Genomic DNA, 23232 nt, shown 5'->3' with positions numbered 1-23232 from the left:
TCCTTCGAGCTTCTTCGAGCTCTGCATTGGTGGAGCCGTGTCTATCACGTGTTACCTGGGACTAGTCCTGGATTCCGCCGGGGCGGGAGTGTTTTTCTCCTAATGCAAAAACTTCAGACTCTGCTATCTGCTGTGCAGCAGTTGCCGACCCAGAAGCAGTCATCTCTGCGATTCTGCAGGAAGGTTCTGGGTCCGTTGGTGGCCTCGTTCGAGGCGGTTTCCGTATGTCCAATTCCACGCCAGGGTACTACGGAGGGAATTGCTGTCACGATGGGACTAGCTTCCGTCATCTCTGGATTGCCAGATTCAATTGAGTCCTCTGATCATGTCTCCCCTGGTGTGGTGGCTGGCGTTTCCGGTGCTTCGGGCCAGAAAGTCGTTTTTTCTGCAGGCCACTGGACAGTGGTCACGACGGATGCCAGCCTTTCCGGTTGGGGAGGGGCGCTAGGGGCACCCAGTCAGCCCAGGGGCACTGGACTCAGATGGAGTCCTGCCTACTGATCAACGTTCTGGAGCTCCGAGCATTCAATCTTTGCCTTGCCAGGTGGTCCCTGGATCTACGGGGCAGACCGGTCAGGATCCTGTCCGGTGATGCCACGGCCATGGCGTAGGTTGATCATCAAGGAAACACACGGAGTTCTGTTGCAGCGACGGGGCTCGCGCACATCCTTTCGGTGGGCCGAAGGGTCCGTTCCGGCTCTATCAGCCGGGTACATTCCGGGAATACGGAATTGGCTAGCCGACTACCTAAGTCGCACTGCACTGGGCCAAGGAGAGTGGTCTCTCCACCCGCAGGTGTTTCGGGGTCTGTGCCGAAAGTGGGGCACTCCGGACGTGGACCTTCTAGCGTCCCGTCTCTATCGGTAGGTGCCACGGTTCGTGGCCAGGTTTAAGGACCCGTGGGCAGACGCGTTGGTGGCTCCTTGGGGTCACTGTCGCCTACTTTACACGCTTCTTCCTCGCCTGCTGCGCAGAGTGGAAGCTGTAGGGATTTTATCAGTCCTGATTGCCCCAGATTGGCCGCGTCGCTTCTGGTACGCGGACCTTATGCGTCTGGTGCCAGACGCCCCCTAGCGTCTTCCCCTGGGAATTGATCTTCTGTTACAGGGTCCGATCTTACACCCTGTTTTACAGCCACCGGCCTTAGCGGCGTAGCTGTTGAGAGCCAGGGGCTTAAGGACCGAGGCCTATTGGGCTCGGTGGTCTCTGCCGTGCTGCGTCCACGGAAGTCTACCTCACGTAGATCTCTGTGTGTGGGGAGATGAACTGGCACCCTCGTACATACGTTGTGTACAGGGTTCTGCTGTCTTTGCAGCAGGGAGTGGTTCAGGCTCTCGCCTTACGTACGGTTAGGAGCCAGATTTCTGCTCTGGTTGTTTTTTTACTTGCAGCGACCCTTGGCGTTGCACTCCTGGGTCCGTACGTTGGGTCAGGGGGTCTGGCAGGTGGCCCCTCTGGTGCGCCCTCCATTACCCCCATGGGACTTGAATTTAGTCCTTTCAGTGCTTCGGGATGCTCCCTTTGAGGACATTCGGGAGTTTTTTTTGTTTATTGTCACAAAAGGTGATTTTATTCTGGTAGCAATTACCTCGATCACACGTGTGTCTGTCTGATCTGGCGGCCTTGTCTTGCAAGGCTCCCTGCTTGGTCATCCGTAAGGATGAGGTGGTGCTGCGGCCGCAGCCGTTTTTTCTCCCTAAGGTCGTTTCGGCTTTTCACATTGATGTGGACATTTCTTCCATCCTTATGTCCTCGGCCGAAATGCCAGGAGAAGGCCACTTTGCATCCTCTGGATGTGGTTCGGGCCCTACAAGTGTACTTATATGTTACGGTTCCGTTCCGGAAGTCGGACTCACTGTTTGTGTCGGTGGCTGGCCCTACAAGTGGGCCTGGCAGTCTCGTCGGCCACCGTTCCTAGGTGGTTCCGACGGATTGTGCTTCAGGCCTATGCCCTGAAGGGGCGTGTGCCCCCCTTTCGGGTTATGGCGCATTCGACCAGGGCGATCGGGGCCTCTTGGGCTTTCCGGCATCATGTGTTACAGCGGTGTTAGGATGCATCCTGGTCGTCATTCCACGCTGTTTCAAAGTTTTACGAGGTGGATGTGTGTGCATCTTTTGATGCCTTCCTCAGCCGCAGCTGTTACGGGCGGCAGTTTGTTTGGAGTTTCTCCGTTGAGCAACTCTGGTTTTTGTTTGGGGTGTAACCTGGTTTGATGTGTTACTTTCCCACCCCTCAATTTTTTTTGACACTGCTTGGGGACGTCCCTAATGTCAAAGAAGGCTGTGTCCGTCTATGAACGGAAGAGAAAATAGGATTTTTGTACTCACCGTAAAATCCATTTCTCTGAGTTCATAGACGGACACAGCACCCACCCCTCCTTGGTTTGTACTGCTTGTTACGGACTGAGGCTCCTAAAGCAGGGTGTGGGTTATGCCTGGGGAGCCACGCCCCCTGGGAGGAGCGGCACAAAGGAAAGGTTTTAACACTTTAAGTGCTGTTAAATTCTGCCTAAAACTCTCCTGGTAGGAAGAAGCATAACCCTAATGTCAAAGAAGGCTGTGTCTGTCTATGAACTCAGAGAAATGGATTTTACGATGAGTACAAAAATCCTATTTTTATAGCATTTTTTGACAATGGTCCCAAAAATGTGTCAAAATTGTCAGATGTATCCGCCATAATGTCGCAATGATCACCGCCATTAGTAGTAAAACATTTTTTTTAGAAAAATGCAATAAAACTATCTCCTATTTTGTAAACGCTATAAATTTTGTGCAAACCAATCGATAAACGCTTATTGCGATTTTTTTGTTTTTGTTTTTTACCAAAAATAGGTAGAAGAATATTTATCGGCCTAAACTGAGGGGGAAAAAAAAATCTATTTTTGTTTATAGGGCAAAAAATAAAAACCGCAGAGGTGATCAAATACCACCAAAAAAAAGCTCTATTTGTGGGAAATAAAAGACGCCAATTTTGTTTGGGAGCCACATCGCACGACCGCGCAATTGTCAGTTAAAGCGACAGTGCCGAATCACAAAAACTGGCCAGGTCCTTTACCTGCATAATGTTCCGGTCTTAAGTGGTTAGAGTGGTTAAGCATGACATTTATTACATTAACAGCATTGAATTTATCTGGAGGGTTAAATGGAAGGAGGGGTGCAGTTGGGTCTGGTCTCTTTATCTGCCTCTTCCCTGTGCTTTCTCCCATAGCCTTACAATACATTTTCTTGGGTTCCTTTTTGTTTGTTCTTATCCCTGGGGATGGGGCATATTTTAACCAGTTCTCCCTCTCCCTGTCTCGTATAAGTCCTGTCCCATCGTGGGTCCCCGGAGTACTAGGGAAACGCCTTTTTTTTATTTCCCAGATATGGACCCTTTACCATGTCCATGTGAAGCTCATCTAGGGTTGCAACTAACGATTATTTTCATAATCGATTAGTTGGCCTATTATTGTTTCGATTAATCGTATAATAGCCTTTAAAAAAAGAAAAAAAAAGTTGGCATTTTTTTATTTTTTTGGGCCAATTTGTTGGGCAGATTACAAAACACAAATTGCCGCAAAAACACATTACATGCTTTTCTGCAGCTTCTCCATTGAAGTATATTGAACCAAAAAAAAACAAAATGGCACCATTTTGCGTTAAGTCCTTGCCCTTTCCAAATACGCAGCAGCTGAAAAAAAATCATGGATGTGAATGTGTCCCATAGGATAACATGTAAATGAACTGTAGTGTGTTTCTGCAAAAAGCACCAAAAAACAGAGGTGTGAACCCAGGCCTGAGATGTTTAGTAACATAATGGGGTTAAAAAAACAAAGTACAAAAAGAGCAAATAATCGTTACTGTAAGTGGTTCATTTTTTTTACTGTGGGACAGTGAAAGTAATATTTACAGTAGCGATTTGCTTTTTTGTACTATAAAGGGCTATTTTTTTTGTTTAACCCCATTATGTTACTGCCCGATTAATCGATTATGAAAATTGTAATCGATTGACAACTAATCGATTATGAAATTAATCGATTAGTTGTTACGGCCCTAAACTCATTATTATCACCATCCCGGGGGAAAAGGGATCAGAGCTATGCATAGTTTCAGTCCACCCCGATAAATGTTATACCCAGGGAACTATGAACTCATAATCCGTACCACAAACCCTAGATACATAATCTTTACATGTTTCCCCAGGGTTGGGAGGAGGGGAGGAACTTCTGTACCATGTTTTTGACCCATATTGAAGTGGGGAACGCCTCTTACCTTACAGTCCTCTGTCCCAGACAACAAATGATCTTAAACTTCTAAGCGACAGAAAGAATACGCAGAAAAGTTTTGGGTCATGGTGGATTTACCTCAGACTATTCTCCTTACCAAAAGGAGCAACAGTACTGTTTAACCATTTGTGTCCTCCCAAAGGACGTTCTATGTCCTTACCAAAAGGACTTTATAGTTTTACCAAATACCTTTTATCTATCTTAGTCTTTGTAGGCATGGTCCGTCTCCTTTCTATACAATTTAAACGGGAATAAAGCTTTATCAGAGCCACGGCAAGAAAATGTATTTGTCAGATAAGACAAAAAAATAAACTTACCGTAGAATAATGGCTCATCCCGGACAAGAGCCCCCACTGTAAAAAGGATAATTACTGGACAGCCGACCACCCTCTTATTTTGGTAAATCCACCGTGACCACAATTCAGAATTATGGAGACCTCAATGACACATGCACACAGGCAATGTGCAAAACAAGTCTGAAGCTTTATTACGGGATACAGCTTATAAAGAAGAAAACGAGAGGAGGGGTAGACTTACTCCTGGGTTTCTAAGGGTCAAGCAGGTTTCAAAAGAGATTCATTATCTTACGAGTTTCGGCAGGTACCCAGAAAATCAGATAAGGTAACATTATGCGTCTAATCTCAGCAGGTACACAAAACTCTAAAGACAAACAACCCCATCTAATTGGCCTCGATAGCTAGACAGCAAGATAAGATAGAAAGACATCATCATCTCCAAGGACATAAAGAAAACACAAAGATGCATCTGGCCCAAACATGAGTTCTAATTATTAATATACACATTGAAAACTGTATTTTAACAGTTTTAATGAGGCACAAGTAGACCTCTGCTTGACCCTGTCAAACTTAATGTACTGTACATAACTTTCCCAACCCACCAAATTATTTCAAACCACTTGTTATGAGAGGTTTACTCTTATCTCATCTTGTGATTTTATATTTCAACCACTGTCAGAATGTTCCCTGGTTAACATTCTTAATACATTTTCGAGAACGCCTGTGTACAAGTACTTGTCATAAAGCAGAGGTCATTTAAAGTTCAACAATTATAAAAGGAACAAGTTCTAAATAAGAACTATGAAATAGACGCAAGACAGAAAGGAGTTACAGTTGATCATATACTCTATAACGGAGAGTACTGGAGTGGTTACTGAGCTATACTGAGACATTTCCATTATGTGATAACCCTGTTTTAAAAGCCTTTTGATTATCAAGTGTGGGTATCTTCTGTCGGAGACAGTCCGTCTGGCTAGAATTGTGGATTGAAGGTTAATTGAATCTATTATGTGTGTTTGAAGATGTATGTGTTTACGCTAAGGGACTTTGTATTGTTCTAAAGGTCAGAAGTCTCCTGTCAGGAGTATTGAATTAGCATTCTAAAGGAATGTAACCTCTCAGAGGTAGTAATTAAGTTCTGTTAAATAGACCGGGTTATTGTGTACATTGATTACCCCCTGGGGCTTCTGTCTGAATACACAAGTCTTTCTATCCAAGCTATTGGACTAATCCCTGTTGACTATTTCAAGTCCTCATTTGCATGGTCAAGGAGGACCTGAGTGAAGACTGCATATACTTTACAATTGACCAATGGGAAAGCGGTTGTTGGGGGTGGGATGTTCCAAATTCTGTATAAAAGTGTGCTGTGTACTTGAAAATAAAGAGTCCTGTTTGAACTTGCATACAGCCTGCCTGGTGTTTGTTCTTAATGGGTCTGAACGGCACATAGCTGTAGTTCGGATCCCGGAACCTTGGATGACTGGACCATCAGACGTTGCAATCTGCAAGCTGACTCAATAGTAGCAGAGGAGTGTCGGGAGAGCAGAACCGGGCAAGCAAAGGGGTCTCGTCACAGTTTTCACATCTAAATTTGAGTTTCCAATTCTGTCATAATAAACTGTGCTCATACTACTGCACTTAGTCTGGCGCCCTCTGCTGTTCCTTTTTTTTAGGTGATGAACGTCTTTTTCTCTGCAGAAGTTTCTACACCAATCCCCCTATTTTTCTTCATTATTTCGACTGACACGTTTAGCACGATCCAACCGCTTATTGCCTCAGGGGTTCACTAGCAGTTTCCACATTTTCCCCTAATTTTTATCATGAACTGTATCCAGGGTAGGCCTGTAAGATTTGCTTCAGGCACTGAATCCTGCATTCGGTGCTCACCATGGCACATGGTGCACTGCAATGTGTGTATTTTGCCACAGGGTGCTATATAAGTCCAGGGCTGTGGTCCATTCCAAGACCCTAAAGACTCTTTTGGGGGTATGCCCACCTTGACAGATGAAGTTTGGTCCCCTCCATGAAGCTGCTGCATTATTCGGATAAGATAGAGGTTCCCTGTAATTTTTTACCATGTCCTGTTTTACATGTGATATGTTATCCTCCTCCTGTAAATGTGCCTACTACATTGATGGAGAGTAATGTAACTTTTTTTAATTTGGCAGGTTCTTCACATGCAACATTGATGCTTGGGTGGTGACATGGTTGCAAACACCTTTTGTCTGACGCACTTCTGCCAAGAACACAAAAAGCATGTCTGCTTGAGTCTACGTGCTTCCTTAAGGCCCATACACACGATCTGACTTTTTGACAACAAATGTCAGACAGACCTGTTTTAGTGGACAATCAAACCGTGTGTATGCTCCATCGGACAAACTTTTTCGCTTTTTCATCGGACACATGTTCGCTGTGAGAACAAACAAACTGGCAACAAATGTCCTATGTCGGCTAATCCGATCATGTGTACACAAGTCCATCAGACTAAAGTACAAACACACATACTCAGAACCAATGCTAAAGGTCAGACGACGATAATAGAAGTTGCCCAAAGAGTGGCAGTAAAAAGCAGAAAAAACACGTAGTACGTCCATTACGTCACTACGTTCGTGTTTGTTGGCTGAAAACGTCCTGCCGTGTGTATGCATACCAAGTTCACGGACAACGCCCTTCTGAGCAAAATCCATGGAAAAGTCCAAGAGCTCCGATCATGTGTGTGAGGCTTTAGAGATAGACAGGACATCAGTCAGTACCTGGGTTGAAGCGGTTCTATCTTTAGGCACGCAAATATTCCACATTAATTTCGTGAGTAACTCATAGGGGATCCCATTGCTTGGCAATGATGGAGAGCAGCTGAAATTAAAAAAGCCTAATAGCAGTTTGGCTGTAGCTGACACTGAGGAAAATTAGCAAGATGCTCATGGTGACAGTTGTTACCCTGCACTTAGAGCAAGGTCCCATATTAACAGCTCTCCTCCTCTAATTCTTCAGGTGCTCAACAAATGGCCTGTTTGACTAGAGCAGATTTTACAGCAACTATGTCCTGAATTCTTAGGGAAACACTCTGCCTTTCCCGGAGCCTTTGGTCTCTGGCCTCTGATTCTCCTAACCTCACACCTAACACAGGAGATCCTGCAGAGCAATTCTCTTTCTGTATCTTGAGACTCCAGCTAAGGCTTAATTCCACATGATTGCAATTGTGAGCTCGCTTATTGATGTGGTCCGTATTAGATTTTGTCAAACCACATTGAAAATTCCTCAGCCTAACCATGGTCCTATGGGTGCTGGCAAAATCTCTAAAAAGACCTTACCTCTGTACATTCAAGCTAACTGAATGAGGTTTAGCCAAATCCTGACAAAGTTCTTATTCCTCAAACTTTTGCCGTGTTATATCCTATGGAAAAGGCATTTAGAAAAAAATGGTCTTTTCTGGTTGGTGGTTCCTGCCATCTCGGTTCTTAAAAAGCATCTCGTTGTTCTTGTTGAAAACATTTCCTCCTTTTAAGATTTGCGTTGACAGGTGCTTTTGAAAAATTTTTCAAGGCATGCTTTGCTTTCGCTGGTCCTGCCTTACAACCTGCTATTGCAGGGTTATGTCCATTTGTCAGACTATAGCTGACTGGACAAATTAATACAGAACATGATTTTTTTGTCAGAAGACCCTGTTCTAGAACAATTGCGTTTCTCATGCTTTTTGTTGATGCTATTTTGTTTTGATGCCCTGGAAAATGTAATTTGCCAGATCTCTAGACTGACACTGCTCTCTGTGCACATGCGCAGAATTCTCTGTTAAAGGCTTGGTTTTCCAAGTCTTATTATAAAAGCATCCTTTACACATGCCTTTCGGTGTTTCAGTTGGCAGGCAAGCTTCCTGAGTCCCCAACGCCTGGATTCAGAGGAGTGGAGCTTTCACCCCAAGATCTTCCTGATGCTCTGTCAGAGGTGGGGACATACAGATATGGACATCACGTCCTTCCTCCAGATTTGCAAGAAACTGAACAGGTTTGTGACCAGATCCAGGGATAGTCTTCTGTGGATGCCCTGATGTATGAATTCCCTCCAGTGAAGTTTTTCTCTTAATTGCTCCACAAGATAGAGCAAGGAATGTATTCCAGTGATCCTTATCGCCCCAAATAGGCCCAGGAGAATTTGGTACATGGGTATACTCGGAGTTCTGGGGGGAGCTTTGGCCTCTTCCGAATGGGACAGACCTCCTGTCATAATCCCTCTATTCTGCCCTGCTTCTAAGTCTCTGGCTTTAACAGGATGCCTTTTAAAACAGACCCTCCTTTCTTCTCAAGGTAGCCTCTTCCTTTCACCTTAATGAGGATATTATACTGCCTTCCCTCTGCCCCAAAAACACACTAAATAGATTTTAAATCCATTGTCTGGATGTGGTTCGACCCCTAAAGTTTGCCTAGCTGCATCTTCCTTCCCGAAAAACGGATCCTCTTTGCACTCCCTGAAGGTTCCAAGAAGGGTCATCCTGCATCCTCTTCCACCATAGCTAGATGGCTCAGGCAATGCATTTCTGGGGTTTATGCTCTCAAGAAAAGCATTCTCTCTTCCCTTTCTGGTCCATCTCCATTACATCTATTGGTGTTTCTTGCACCTTTCGGCATCAGTCATCTATTTTGCAAGTCTGAAAAGCCTCCACCTAATATTTTGTTCTAGCTGAAATACGAAGTTTGTAACCACTAGGCCTTTAAAACCTATTTTCTTTTGGTTGACCAACTTACTACTGGTCTAGTTTAAATTCTTGGGCTGGTTAGTGGTTTCCCATTCGGGGTTCTTCTCCACATTGTTAGTCCTTATTTGGGAAACCGCGTTATCTTGCATATCTTCCCATATTTGGTAACTTTATTTCATAAGATTTTTTTAATTCATTAGAAGATGCAACAAATAAATCTGACGGCATACACATTTCAGATATGTATAAAATAGAATAGTACAGAAGTAGCACTATGGCCACTTATTCAATAATGCTGTACAATCCCAGAGAATTTTTTTTTTTTTTTTTTCAGTTTTTTACCAATATCTAGATCTTTAAGATGCAACTAAAGATAAAGGTGAGATGTAAGTAGCAAGATATGTACATGATATATCAAGTGCAGTGCATTGAGGAACACAAGTCCAAACTCTCCGTTTTTATTGGCCCTATGTACTGTTTGCTGAATAAGCTGAAGCATAATGGGGTTTTACCGGTGCTGATCTTGAACGATATCCACATCCTAAAGGAAGCTGCACATAATCCACAGACTGTTCTACAATCCTGTGTTCCTCAATGAACTTCAAGAAAATGATTTTATAAGTAAAAAAAACTTATATACCTAAACCTAAATATACCTGAAAGAAGTGGACAAGATTTTGTCAGATTGTTTTGATTTATGGCTCATTCAGATGGGAAAATTGGCACATACAGTGTGAAGAGAGAGTGTGCAATCCTCCTATTGAGATTTTTACTCCATTAAAAAAAAAAAGTGTAAGCATTCTTCAAAATTAGGGCTCATCCACATGTGTGAATTGGCTTGTACAGCCTGAAGAGCCACTTGTTTTTCAGTTTCGAGCAGCGTGGAGCTGCACACAGGCAGCTGTTTTATGACAATGGAGACCGAGGGGGGTGTATGGAGCGAACCGCAGCTCCAATTTTGACAAGTAGGCATGGGCAGGTGCATGAACCCGGATGGCCAAATGTTCGAGCCTGGGTCATTGCACCTGTGCCTGCATAACGAGTCTCTTTTTAATTGAGTAAAAAACTAAAGGACATTTGGACTTTTTTTAACCACTTAAGGACCCCTTCACGCTGATATACGTCGGCAGAATGGCACGGCTGGGCACATCCACGTACCTGTATGTGGCCATTTAAGCCGGCCTGGTCCGACGCTGCGGGACCTGATCGCCGCTGGAGTCCCGCGATCGGTCCCCGGAGCTGAAGAACGAGGAGAGCGGTGTGTAAACACAGCTTCCCCGTTCTTCACTGTGGCGCTGTCATTGATCGTGTGTTCCCCAATATAGGGAAACACGATCAACGATGTCACACGTCCAGCCCCGCCCCCCTACAGTTAGAAACGCATATGAGGTCACACGTAACCCCTTCAGCGCCCCCTAGTGGTTAACTCCCAAACTGCAATTGTAATTTTCACAGTAAACAATGCATTTTTATAGATTTTTTTTTTTTGCTGTGAAAATGACAATTGTCCCAAAAATGTGTCAAAATTGTCCGATGTGTCCGCCATAATGTCGCGGTTACAAAAAAAACGGGAACGGCGGCCATACTTAACCACTTGACCACCGGGCACGAAAACCCCCTTAATCACCAGACCAATTTTCAGCTTTCGGTGCATTTTGAATGACAATAACTCAGTCATACAACACTGTAACCAAATGACATTTTTATCATAAAATTTAGCAAAAAAGTAATTTTTCTTCATAAATTTGGCCTAAAATGCTACATATCTTTGGTAAAAAATAAAAATAAAATTTGGATATTATTTAGTCTGGGTGAAAGTTATAGGGTCTACAAGCTATGGTACCAATTACTGAAAATTGATCAATTTGATCACATCTGATGTACTGACAGCCTCTCATTTCTTGAGACCCTAACAAGCCAGTAAAGTACAAATACCCCCCAAATGACCCATTTTTGGAAAGTAGACATTCCAAGGTAGTTAGTAAGAGGCATAGTTCGTTTTTTGAAGTTGCCATTTTTTCCCACAATTCTTTGCAAAATTAAGATTTTTTTTTCCCCACACCATATTGTCATTTTATAACAGGTTATTTCTCTCACATGGCATGTATATTCCACAAATGCCACCCCAAAATATATTCTCCTGCTCCTCCTGAGTATGGCGATACCACATGAGACTTTTACACAGTCTGGCCACATACAGAGGCCCAACACTGAAGTAGCAACTTCAAGCGTTCTAGGAGCATAAATTACACATCTAATCTCTCAACCACCTATTAGTTTTGAAGGCCCTGGAGCACCAGGACAATGGAAACGCCCACAAAGTGACCCCATTTTGGAAAGCTAACACCCCAACGTATAACTTATGAGGCATAATGAGTCTTTTGAACGGTTCATTTTTTTCCAGATGTTTTTGGAAAATGTGGAATAAAAATGAAAACGCATTTTTTTCCCACAAAGTTGTCCATTTATAGGATATTTCCAACACATAGCATGTACATAGCAAAAATTACACCCCAAAATATATTCTGCTGCTCCTCCTGAGTATGACGATACCACATGTGTGAGCTTTTTCAACAGCCTGGCCACATAGAGACCCAACATCCAAGAAGCACCATCAGGTGTTCTAGGGACACAAATTACACATCCAATTTCTAACACAGCATGTACATACCAAGAATTACACCCTAAAATACATTCTGCTGAGTAATGGGTAAAAAAGATTACCTGTGTTTTTAGTAGTGCAATTGTCCACAGAAGGAGAGCCCCGATCCAGGCAGCAGGCAGGGACGTGGTCAGCGACAGTGAATGGAATTGTCCAGGCAGCAGGCAGGAATATTGTCCACAATAATCAAATTAGAGGAAAAAGAATGGGGAATTGGGGAATGATCTAAGTGAAGATCGGAGAACTAGATAAGAGGTTACTTTGGGCAACAGTGATTGATCTAGAAAAATATTGATACAAAAAGATTTATTCAGGCATCAATGGTAAGAGAATATTACATAAATATAAATACTCTGTGTGAGTCTTGTCAGTTCATTTTTGTGTAAAAAAGTAAGAGCTTTCTTGTATTTATATTTATGTAATATTCTCTTACCATTGATGCCTGAATAAATCTTTTTGTATCAATATTTTTCTAGATCAATCACTGTTGCCCAAAGTAACCTCTTATCTAGTTCTCTGATCTTCACTTAGATCATTCCCCAATTCCCCATTCTTTGTCCTCTAATTTGATTATTGTATGCCATTAAGGTTGCAGCAACAGAACCATCACTTGATGTGCGATCCTTTTTAGATATCTAGAGATTCACAGATATCCATTTACCAGTGATAATACTTGCCAAAACCCCCCCCCCTCCCCCCTTTCCCTTGTTTGAGGAATATTGTTTATAGTCAGTACAGGGATACTGTCCATATACAGTCCAGGGCCAGTGCAAGTAGAAACATTGCCAGCAGTTCCTAAATATTGGTCCTGGTAGTAAGCAGGAACATGGTCCAGGTAGCAGGCCAGGAAAGAATGGGGACAGGGGTAGAGGCTTCTCCCACCCAAATCTCTTTGAAGCCTCCGGGCAACCAGACCCTAATCCGGGAATGAGAAAACTAAAAAAAAATGTTTTTCATCCAGAAAAACAATTCTGGAGCCCCTCACATATGTGAGACCCCTGTGTTCCCACTAGCATAGCAGGGTAAAAGATCAATCCAAGAGGCAGGCAAAAAACGTGGTCAAACGGTCCAGGGTCAATTCCAGAGCAGGCAGAGGTAGGTACAGTTAAGCGTTAGGCAGAAGCGTGGTCGTAAAACAAGCCAGGGTCAGTTCCGGAGAAGGCAGAGGTATTTACAGTGCAGTGGCATCAGGGGTGTGGAGGCAGGAAATTTGAATTTTGTTTACCTAATAATTTTCAGTAGTATGGTAAAGGCGGAAACATACACCTAAACAGAGGCCTGGTTGGGAAGGACAATCGGGACAATAAACTGTGGTGTCTCTTCTGACGACTCCTCTGGAGCACACCCGGCATTTCTTCTGGCGTTTGTGCCCGTTTTCACGGGGGGGGGGGGGGGGATTTTGTCAGGAAAGTGCCGTTCGTGAAGTCTGCTCACGCAATCAGTGCGAAGAATTTCTGGTGGGATTTCAGGGAACGAAAGGGCGGTGATGATTTCTTCTTGAAAGTAAAGATAGGGTGCGGGATTCGGTGTTCATTTTTTTTATATAACATAAGCGTTATAGAAGACCAAACTGAAAAAATAAATGGACACTTTTTTGTACCAGTGACTGGATTTTCTGGAGGGAAGGTAGGGTTCAATCATCTGGTCATTGAAGTCTACGCCTCCCATAAACAAATTGTAGTCGTAGACGCAAGATGGTTTCTGGACTGGGACTTCCATGTAGGTGTCGTCGTGGATGGTGGTGAGCATGTGGACGTCTCGTCTGTCCCTCCACTTGACAGCCAATAGCTCCTGGTTCCGCAAAGATGTCGTCTCTCCTCGTTTTAGCTTCTGATTGACTAATTTTTGCGGGAAGCCCTTTCTGTTGGTTCTTACGGTGCCACATGCTGGGGTGTCTCTCCGGTGTAGATTGCGAAAAAGGGGCAAGCTGGTGTAAAAATTGTCCACATAAAGGTGGTATCCCTTTCCAAGGAGCGGGTAGATAAGCTCCCAGACCACTTTTCCACTGCTTCCAATATACTCTGGGCATTCGGGGGGGGTGCAGTTGGGAGTCCTTCCCTTCGTATACAAGGAAGGAGTAGATGTACCCCGTGTCTCGGTCGCACAGTTTATACATTTTCACCCCATATCGGGCCCTTTTGCTGGGGATGAACTGTTTGATGCCCAGCCTGCCAGAGAATTTCACAAGGGACTCATGAAATGGCCGAATTTGTAATAATTTGTCAAAAGAAAGGTCATTTCTGGAAGGGAACTCAGTGTTGTCATTATAGTGGAGGATCCGTAGAATAAAAAAGTATCGGGATCTGGGCATACGGGATGAGAATACTGGCATGTGGTGGATGGCTTTGGTAGACCAATAGGAGTAGGATTGTTTTTTTTTTTTGGAGAGACCCATATTGAAGGTCAGGCCTAAAAATATTTTGAACTCCTCTACTGTCCGTTCTCTCCACTCAAAGGGGCGGGCATAGCTGGAATCGGGGTTGCTTTCTATGAACTGCTGAGCGTAGAGGTTGCACTGGGTCACAATGGAGGATAATAATTCTTCTGTAAAAAGTAAATTAAAAAAATCGATCATGGCAAAATTTTCGGTGTTTATCTGGACACCTGGCTGGGCGGTGAAAGGGGGGGGGTATTTGTTGCTCCAGAATTGGAAGGCAGCCACAGGGGGTTTTGAAGGCCATAGGGAAGGCTGGCATGGCTCCTATCCCTTTGGGGCCTTTGTTGCACTGCTTGCGGGGTGGACGGCACTGTGCTGCTAGAAGTAGGCTGCTGCTGCTCCACGCCAGAACGCCTTCTTTTAGTGGGCACACATTCCTCCTCTAATTCCGTATCAGACCCGCTACTTGTTACGGGCTCATAGGCCGAATCCGAATCGGACACAGACTCAGAGAGCTCCCCGCAGCTCTCATCAGTCGCGCATTGTTGCTGGAAGGCCTGCTCGGCGGTAAAATATTTTTTTGCCATACTGGTGGCTAGTGAGGCTGCAATGCAGAACACTGGTGGCGCTGATGTGGCACTGCAGTGGCGCAGGTGGAACTGATGGGCAAAGGTGGCACTGGTGTGAACTGCTGTGGCTCTGGTTGCACTGCTGTGGCTCTAGGGTCGCTGATTAGCAGGCGTCACGGGTGGGCACAGGCGTCACGGGTGGGCACAGGCGGCACTGCAGTGGTGCAGGTGGAACTGGTGGCTTTGGTGGGCACAGATGGCACTGGTGGGCACAGATGGCACTGTTTGGGCACAGATGGGGCAGAGATGGGGCACTATTGGGCGCACTGCTAGGCACTCACGTTTAGCTATTATCTCTCTTCTCTCACGCTGCAACGGTGTGAGGAGAGGAGAGAGATGACCTGCAAACGACCTGTTTGCCAGGTTTGTTTACATTTGTGATTGCGCCGTCATTGGACGGCGCAATCACGTGGTAAAGAGACGATTTCATTGGCCCTTTACCGTGATCCTTGTTGCTGTGGGTCCCGTGGACCCGGCGAGCAACATTGATCGCGTGTGCGCGCCCGAATGATTCTCTGGGAGGACGTCCTCCCAGAGTTAAGCAACCGCACTTACGCCACCATATAGCAGGGGTAACTATACGCCGGAAAAAGCCTAACGTAAACGGCGTAACTGTACTGCCTCGGCCGGGCGTACGTTCGTGAATTCGCGTAACTAGCTGATTTACATATTTCGACGCGTAAATCACAATACACGCCCCTAGCGGCCAGCGTAAATATGCAGTTACGATCCGACGGCGTAAGACTTACGCCTGTCGGATCTAAGGGAAATCTATGCGTAACTGATTCTAAGAATCAGGCACATAGATACGACGGCGCAACTCGGATACGACGGCGTATCTGGAGATACGCTGTCGTATCTCCTCTGAGAATCTGGCCCTATAAATTTTACTCAAACCAATCGATAAACGCTTATTGTGATATTTTTTCTTTTTTTTTACCAAACATAGGTAGAAGAATACGTATCGGCCTAAAATGAGGAAAAAAAACTTTTTTATATATATTTTTGGGGGATATTTATTATAGCAAAAAGGAAAAAATATTGATTTTTTTTCAAAATTGTCGCTCTATTTTTGTTTATAGCGCAAAAAATAAAAACGGGCCGGATTTTTTACCTGCATTTTGGTCCGGGTCTTAAGTGGTTAAAATAAACTTGTCCTGTTAAGTACAAGTCCACTTATCTTTTGTAACAGAGTATTTCAACTAGGGTTCTTTCTGCCATCAGTGTAAAGGACAATTACATTGACCACATGTAAAGGCTCACTACAGTTTTTCATTTCTGCACTTGAGGTCATTATTTTTTTGATGTTCATTACTCAAAATAATTTTGTCCTACAGAGCATGAAGGCTTGAAAAAAAATTTGCTTTGAGTGTGACGTTCACTAAATATTCCGTTTTTTGTTACCTTTTTTAATATGTATTGTATAACTTGCTGATTATGCTAATGTATTGTGTTTTATAGATATCATTTTAGTAGAGGTTTCCTGAAACCAGAAAATGCCCTCAAGCAATTCCTCGGGGCGGGGGGGGGGGGGGGGTAAACTGCTTCAGACTATGGAAACATAGGTAAATGTCGCCTTTACTGATAGTTTGTTTATTTTCCTTTTCACTTTACAGGGAACAGAAAAAAAGGTTCCAAGCACTTGTTGAATACAAATTTAATGAATGGCTAGTTAAAACTGGAAACAGATATCAACTGGATAGCCTTGTGCCAGCAACTGATGGTACAAAACAAGCTGCTGGTTGAAGTGTGTAAATAGTTTCAGCTCAAACAGGTACCGTTTAAATGGATTTGTTCTGTGTATACATGTAATGTCCCTTAAAGGGTCACTAAAGGAAAACAATTTTTTTGCTGAAATGACTGTTTACAGGGTATAGAGACATAAAAGTTAACTGATTCCTTTTAAAAATAGATTAAATTCTATTATATAATGTGCCTCTAGTTTCACTTTCGGTTTTAAACTGGTTTCATGTTTATGTGAAGTAAATAGACCCACAGAACAAAAACAAACAAATCCAGGGCAGTGTTTTATTTTTAAAATGAATCTGATTGGTTCTGAGGAGTTTTAGACACACAGCTTAGACCACAGTGAGAAGCTCCCATGAGTTTTTTCATAAGGAGCCAGATAAGCAGGAAGTGTGGAGATCACAGCAGAATTACAGCTACTTCAAAGCAAAAACGAACAATGAGGACATGAAACCAGTACTGCAGTAAGGTAACAAGGTAAAGGAAGCTATTTAGCTAAAAAATGTTTTTCCTTTAGTGATCCTTTAATCCAGAGAAGCAGTTTATAAATGTTTACTGTAAATTTATTGTGTAAATTTAATGTAGGCTACTGTCATCCCAATTGGAAAGGAAACCTATTTTCATATATAATATAAAAAATGTTAACGTTCTCGTGTCTGTGTGTGTATATGTATATGTATATATATGTGTATGTGTATATATATATATACACACACACACAGTTAATGTATACCTATGGGTGTGTATGTAAAATCCCTCATCGCCAGTTCTTTGCTAATGAAAATAATCAATCATTTTATGAGAAAATTTGCTGTCAGTGACCCTCTGGCTTACAAAATCTAAGTTGCTGGCTGACAGTATGCAAATCAGGAATTCAAAAATGTCCATGACTTTCCTCTTCTGCGTACCTCATACTCGGGAGGCTTTGATATCAGTGATTCAGCCTAGCAATCGGACAACTGCCATTTTCAGTATGGGGAGCTCCTATATTTTAATGACTGTTTTTTCTGTAAAATTAATGGAACTGTTCAGCCTTTTAAACTACTACCACTGTAGTCATGTGCTCAAAAATCCAGTAAAAGAATCCTAAAATCAATGTTTTACAGTTATTGCAATGGCAATAGCTTAAAGGGGTTGTAAAGGATTTTTTTTTTCTTTCATAATAAGCATCCTTTACCTGCAGATATTCCTCTTTTCACTTCCTCATTGTTGGTTTTTGCTCAGAAGTCGCTCTATTTCTTCTCTGTTCTGTTCACTTCCTGCTTGTCTGATTTTACTCACCACCGTGATGGGAGGCTTTACTGCGGTGGTGAGTAACGGGCTCACCCCCTCCTGGGAACTACATCTGTGTGGCAGGACGCTCTCTACGTGTTAGAGACTTCAAGGATGTGTGAATTACTGGGCGTGCCGCAATTCATACTGGGAAATGTAGTTCTTACATGAACAAACGATGCAAACCAGGAAGTGAATGAGAGAACAAACTAAAATGCCGAGGTGATATAGATGAAGGAATATAATAGGTATTTACTAGTTTTTTAACAGAATCATTACACTATTCTGTCTGTCTACCTTGCAGACATTAATTTTAAGCAACATTTTTTTTTCCTTTAGTGACCCTTTAATTTCAGCAATTTTGCCTTCCATATAGTTCATCTAAGACTGGTGCTTGAGTATTTGGAATGGATGATGGTGGTGGTTGATTAGTTCGGCCATATGGAAATGCATACAACTAACACTCTGCTAGTGTGTTAGAATTGGTCACATTTGTAGCATTCTCTTTTCTTGGGACAATTTTGCTATCCTAGTAAAGATCCTTTTTAGAAGATGCTCACTGTGGCAACATTCTTCAATGTTGCTGGTTATAAATATTAGTAGCCACATATATATTTTGCATTTAGAAACCCATCCATGCCTTTTTAAGCAAATCGCAAAGTGGGACAGAACTAGTGTATGTGGAAACTGGTACTCTATACATGTGCACGGCTGTTACTATAATGAACCCTTTATGCACGGAAAGGTTTAACCAAAAGTGGCTGCCTTGTTTTAATGCAAAGTAATTTTTCTTTTGAAAACTGACATTTTTTATTGATTTTTGCAAATTTTCCAACAGGTAAAGACCAACGAAATACACAGAAAAAAAAAATACAGAAATAAAATAAATAGCACTCTTTGTAATAAGTGGTAGGCATCAGGTGAGCCAATCCAGATACAATGTGGAATGAAATAGGAGACAGGGCCGATGTATAGAAAACAAATATGCATTAAGTTGAGGATGCTCAGAACCGGGCAATGAGATTAACATCAAGGCTCCAATATTACCACTATGTTTGACTGAGTAGTGGAACATAATAATGGTAAAAAAAAGGCAAAGAAAGCCAAGAAGACAAGAGGAAGTAGAAAGGAGGAGGAGGGAGAAGAGCAGAGGGGGATGGAAGGAAGGAAGAAGAGGGCAACCACCTGACCCAGGGCCTCCTCACCGCCCAGGGGCACCAACCATGCGTCAGCCGGCATTAGGGGTTTCCAGCTTGTCCCACAGCTCCCATATTTCGTTGTGCTTATCAAGGGAATTATTCAGAGAGGCTGTCATATATTCCATCCGCTTAACATCCCTAATCCTGGAGTGCAACTCAAACAGAAGGAGGTTCCTTCCTTTTCCGTTTCAGGGCTACCAGGCATCTGCCGGCCGTATAGAATGGAGCAGGTCAGGAGTTTGGTACCAATGAAGTAAAATTTTGTATTGGTTTTCTTGGTAAAGCGTACAAACAAAACTCCTAGGAGCATGTGACCAAATTATTTGCCATGTCTTTAAGGGTATATCTTTACCAAGGGCCTGCTCCCACCTGTGCATATAAGCATGCTGAGGGCCGATTGGTGACATATTCATAACCAGGATTTGGTAGGTGCGCGATATACCTCTAGGGGACGAACCCTCTAAGCAGATTTTCTTGAACTCTGTTAGGGGGGAAAATTGCGAATTTGGAGGTAGCTAAAAAAAAGCCTGTCTAGGTAAATTGAAGGCGTCTTTCAGATCCTGAAAGGACTTCAGGAATCTGGTTCTAGTATCCACAAATTGACCGTACCGAAACAAGGCTCTACTCATCCAAAAGTGGGACATCTGTGAGGTCAAGCTATCCGGGACATTGGGAGTAAATAGAAAGGAGGTGACCAGGGAGGCGGCGGAGGTGAGCAGGTATGTTGATATAGCGCGTCGCTATAACGTTCGTAAGAGCGCCATCGGCCCTAGTAGTTGGGACCTACCAAGGGGCACATCTGTACTCCACAGCATGGAGTTGGGGTGGATGGGAGCCAGCCACAGCTTCTCAATTTGCGTCCATCTATTGTATGAGTGAAGGGTACACCAAGAAGCCACCTATGTTGGGAAAGGCAAGACCATCTTGGGTGCGGGGGGCATACAATATTGATCTAGCTATCATGTTTCTCTTGTAATTCCAAAAGAACCTGAGTAAGTCACCCTGGAGGGATCTAAAGTGCGCGGCTGGGATAGGCATAGGAAGGGTCTCAAAGAGATAGAGGAGTTTAGGTAGGATCGCCATCTTAACGGTCGCCAGACGACCAAAGAGGCATAACTTTAAGGTTTTCCATTTGGCTAGGGAGGCCTTAATGGACTTATATAGGGGAGGAAAGTTAGCCTTGTAGAGGGTTTCATAAGAGGGCGTAAGATGGACACCTAGATATTTTAGGGTGGAAGACTTCCATGCGTAGTTAAAGAATTGGGAGAGGAAAGATAGTCTGAGGGGTCAAGGTAAGGGGGAGGGCTTCTGTCTTAGTGCTGCTATTCTTATAACCCGAAAGAGTGCTGTAGCGATCTAATTCTACATGAAGATTCGGGAGTGAAATAAGGGGCTGAGTGTAAGCAGGACATCGTCCGAAAATAGGGAAATCTTAAAGTCCCTAGTACGGACCGGGATACCGCGAATGTTCGGATTCTGCCTAATATGAGCTGCTAGGGGTTCGATACATAGGGCATAGAGGAGAGGGGATAGTGGACAGCCCTGTCGTGTCCTGTTGGATATAGATAAGGTGGGTGAGGAGGCAAACCGAGTCCTGACTAAGGTCGAAGGGGACGAGTACAGGTGAGTGACTGCGTGTAGGAAGGGACCCTTTATACCAGCTTGGCGGAGAGTAGCAAAGAGAAAAGGCCAACCCAGCCTGTCAAAGGCTTTTTCCGCATTGAGGCTCAAAAGCAGTGCCTCGGACCTGTTCCTATTCGCTACCTCCACAAGATCAATAACTCGGAGTATTGTCCCCAGCCTGTCGGAGGGGGATGAACCTCACCTGATCTTTATGGATCAGCGACGGCAGAAATTCGTTCAATCTGTTAGCTAATATTTTAGTAAAAATCTTTAAGTCTGCATTCTGAAGTGCAATTGGTCTGTAGTTCGAGCACAGGGTGAGATCTTTTCCTGGTTTAGGGATCATTGTAAGAAAAGAGGTCTGCATGTCCCTCGGGATAGGTGTGTTAGTCATAAAGGAGTTAAACAGAGGGGTGATATGAGGAAGAAGTGGCAGGAAGGTTTTATAATAGAGGTAAGGTAGACCATCAGGTCCAGGGGCCTTATTGTTCGGGAGAGATTTAACCGTATCAACTACTTCCTCTTAGGATATAGGGGAGTTAAGGCTAGTAAGGCCGGAGGGGGAAAGAGTGGGAAGGTCACAGTCCACCAGGTAGGAGTGTATGGCCTGGGATAAATCAGGAGGGGGGGGATTGTGCGGGACACTCGGGTCATTGTACAGGGCAAAATAGTAATCATGGAAGAGCTGGGCAATGTCAGATGGATGGGAGCGGAGAGTACCATTTGCGTCTTTAATAGATGTGGGTGTGGAAGTGGCCGCCCGATCTTGACGTTGTCTAGCTAGGAGGGTGTGCGGTTTATTAGCCTTATCGTAAAAGGATTGGCGCAGTCTGAGAAGGGCTTTCTCCATTTTCCCCAGGTCTGTCTCGCAGACTGGCCCTAGTGCTCACTAGCACCCTCAGCGTGCGCAGAGAGGGAGATGACAGTAAGCGTGCCTCCTGCTGACGAAGCTGGTCCAGCAGCAGTCGTCTGGCTTTATTGGCATTGCGCTTTAGGGCAGTAGAGGGTGATATGCACTGGCCACGGAAAACTGCCTTATGGGCTTCCCACAAGGAGGCAGACGTGACCTCAGGGGAATTGTTTTCGGCGAAGTACCGCTTCAAAGTTTGTTCCAATTCGACTTTGGACAGATCATGCTTAAGCAGAAACTCATTGAGACGCCAGTGACAAACTCGGAAGGAACCAGGGAGAGTTTACCTGCATTTAAAGGGGAGTTCCAGCCATTTGTATGTTTATTAAAAGTCAGCAGCAACAAAAAGTGTTGCTGCTGGCTTTTAATAAACAGGCACTTACCTGCTCCAGCGCTCCAGCGACGCGCCGGCCGGGGCTACGCTCCTCTCCCCCCCTCCCCGGCGGGCGTCTTCATCTTCAGTGTGGGCACCCGGCCGTGACAGCTTTCGGCTTCACGGCCGGGCACCCACTGCGCATGCGCGAGCGGCGCGGCACTGCGCATGCGCGAGCGGCGCGGCCCGGCGCCGCGCCGTGTAATTGGCCAGGAGATCGCCTAGGACCTGTGACGTGTCCTAGGCGATCGCCTACAGCAGCCACTTCCTGAAGGCGACTAAGCTTAGTCGCCTACAGGAAGGAGGAAGTGGGACAGGAAGTCCCACTCGTGCTGAAGCCCCCACTCCCCCCCCAAAAAAATTACATGCCAAATGTGGCATGTAAGGGGGAGAGGAGTGGATTGAGAGGAAGTTCCAAATTTGGGTGGAACTCCTCTTTAAGTGACATAAATGTCAGCAACTTAAGCTCAAACCCAAGAATTGGTTAGCAGACCAGTCACTCTGGAATAAATGGCGACAATAAAACCCAAAATTAAACAATCAACATTGGCGAGTCCCCCCACCCGGCGACCCCTAAGGGGGCACCAGGGAGGGGGGACGCAACAAACATAAGGAGGGGGAAATAAACTCTAGTGGGACAATCTACAAGGGGTAAATAGAGACCAATAGAGTAACCAGGTCTCGGCTAGAGACCTCTGACTGGGGGAGGAAAGTCAGGCATCAGATCATCAAAGATGGGGGGCCCAGCGGAAGCAGGGAGTGCCGGGAAGGAGGCTGAGAGGAGCCAGAGGGACGGGGCCAGGGACGTTTCCTCCCGGTGACCTGGATCCAGGGGGCCGGACACGGCGGAGGTAGTGGCAGAGGATCCCAGCCAGGGGTAGATGGAACCGGAATGTCCAAGTCCTTGCAAAAGGATTGAAGATCTTCCGAGTATCGTAGTGTGGTGGACCTCCCATCTTTCTTTGCTGTTAGTCTAAAGGGGAAACCCCAGTGGTAGCGGAAGTCATGCTCCCTCAGTAGGGTGAGAAGTGGTTGTAGAGAGCGTCGTTGTTGGAGAGTAATCCATGACAAGTCCGGGAAGAGCTGTATGGGGGCGCCATCAAAGTCGATTGTGCGCATGTTGCGGGCCTTCCTCATGATGTCTTCTTTAAGGACATAGTTGTGGACTCTACAGATCACATCCCTAGGCC

The 23232-nt window shown here is 44.5% G+C and overlaps 1 protein-coding gene across 2 annotated transcripts in view; it reads left to right on the top strand.

Annotated features, from left to right (window-relative positions):
• TBCCD1 (TBCC domain containing 1) overlaps positions 1–23232 on the top strand; it is a 121981-nt gene that overhangs the window by 86716 nt on the left and 12033 nt on the right. The window contains exon 6 of one of the 2 annotated variants that reach the window (XM_040357102.1): positions 16536–16693. The exons of the other annotated variant lie outside the window; for it this stretch is intronic. Within the exon in view, the coding sequence (XP_040213036.1) occupies positions 16536–16665 (130 nt within the window). The 3' untranslated portion in view covers positions 16666–16693. The remainder of the gene's footprint in view (positions 1–16535; positions 16694–23232) is intronic. 2 annotated transcript variants of the gene reach the window in all.

Source organism: Rana temporaria, chromosome 6 (genome assembly GCF_905171775.1).
Source record: "Rana temporaria chromosome 6, aRanTem1.1, whole genome shotgun sequence".
Classification (NCBI taxonomy): Eukaryota; Metazoa; Chordata; class Amphibia; order Anura; family Ranidae; genus Rana; species Rana temporaria.
This window is presented reverse-complemented; position numbering and strand designations above follow the sequence as displayed.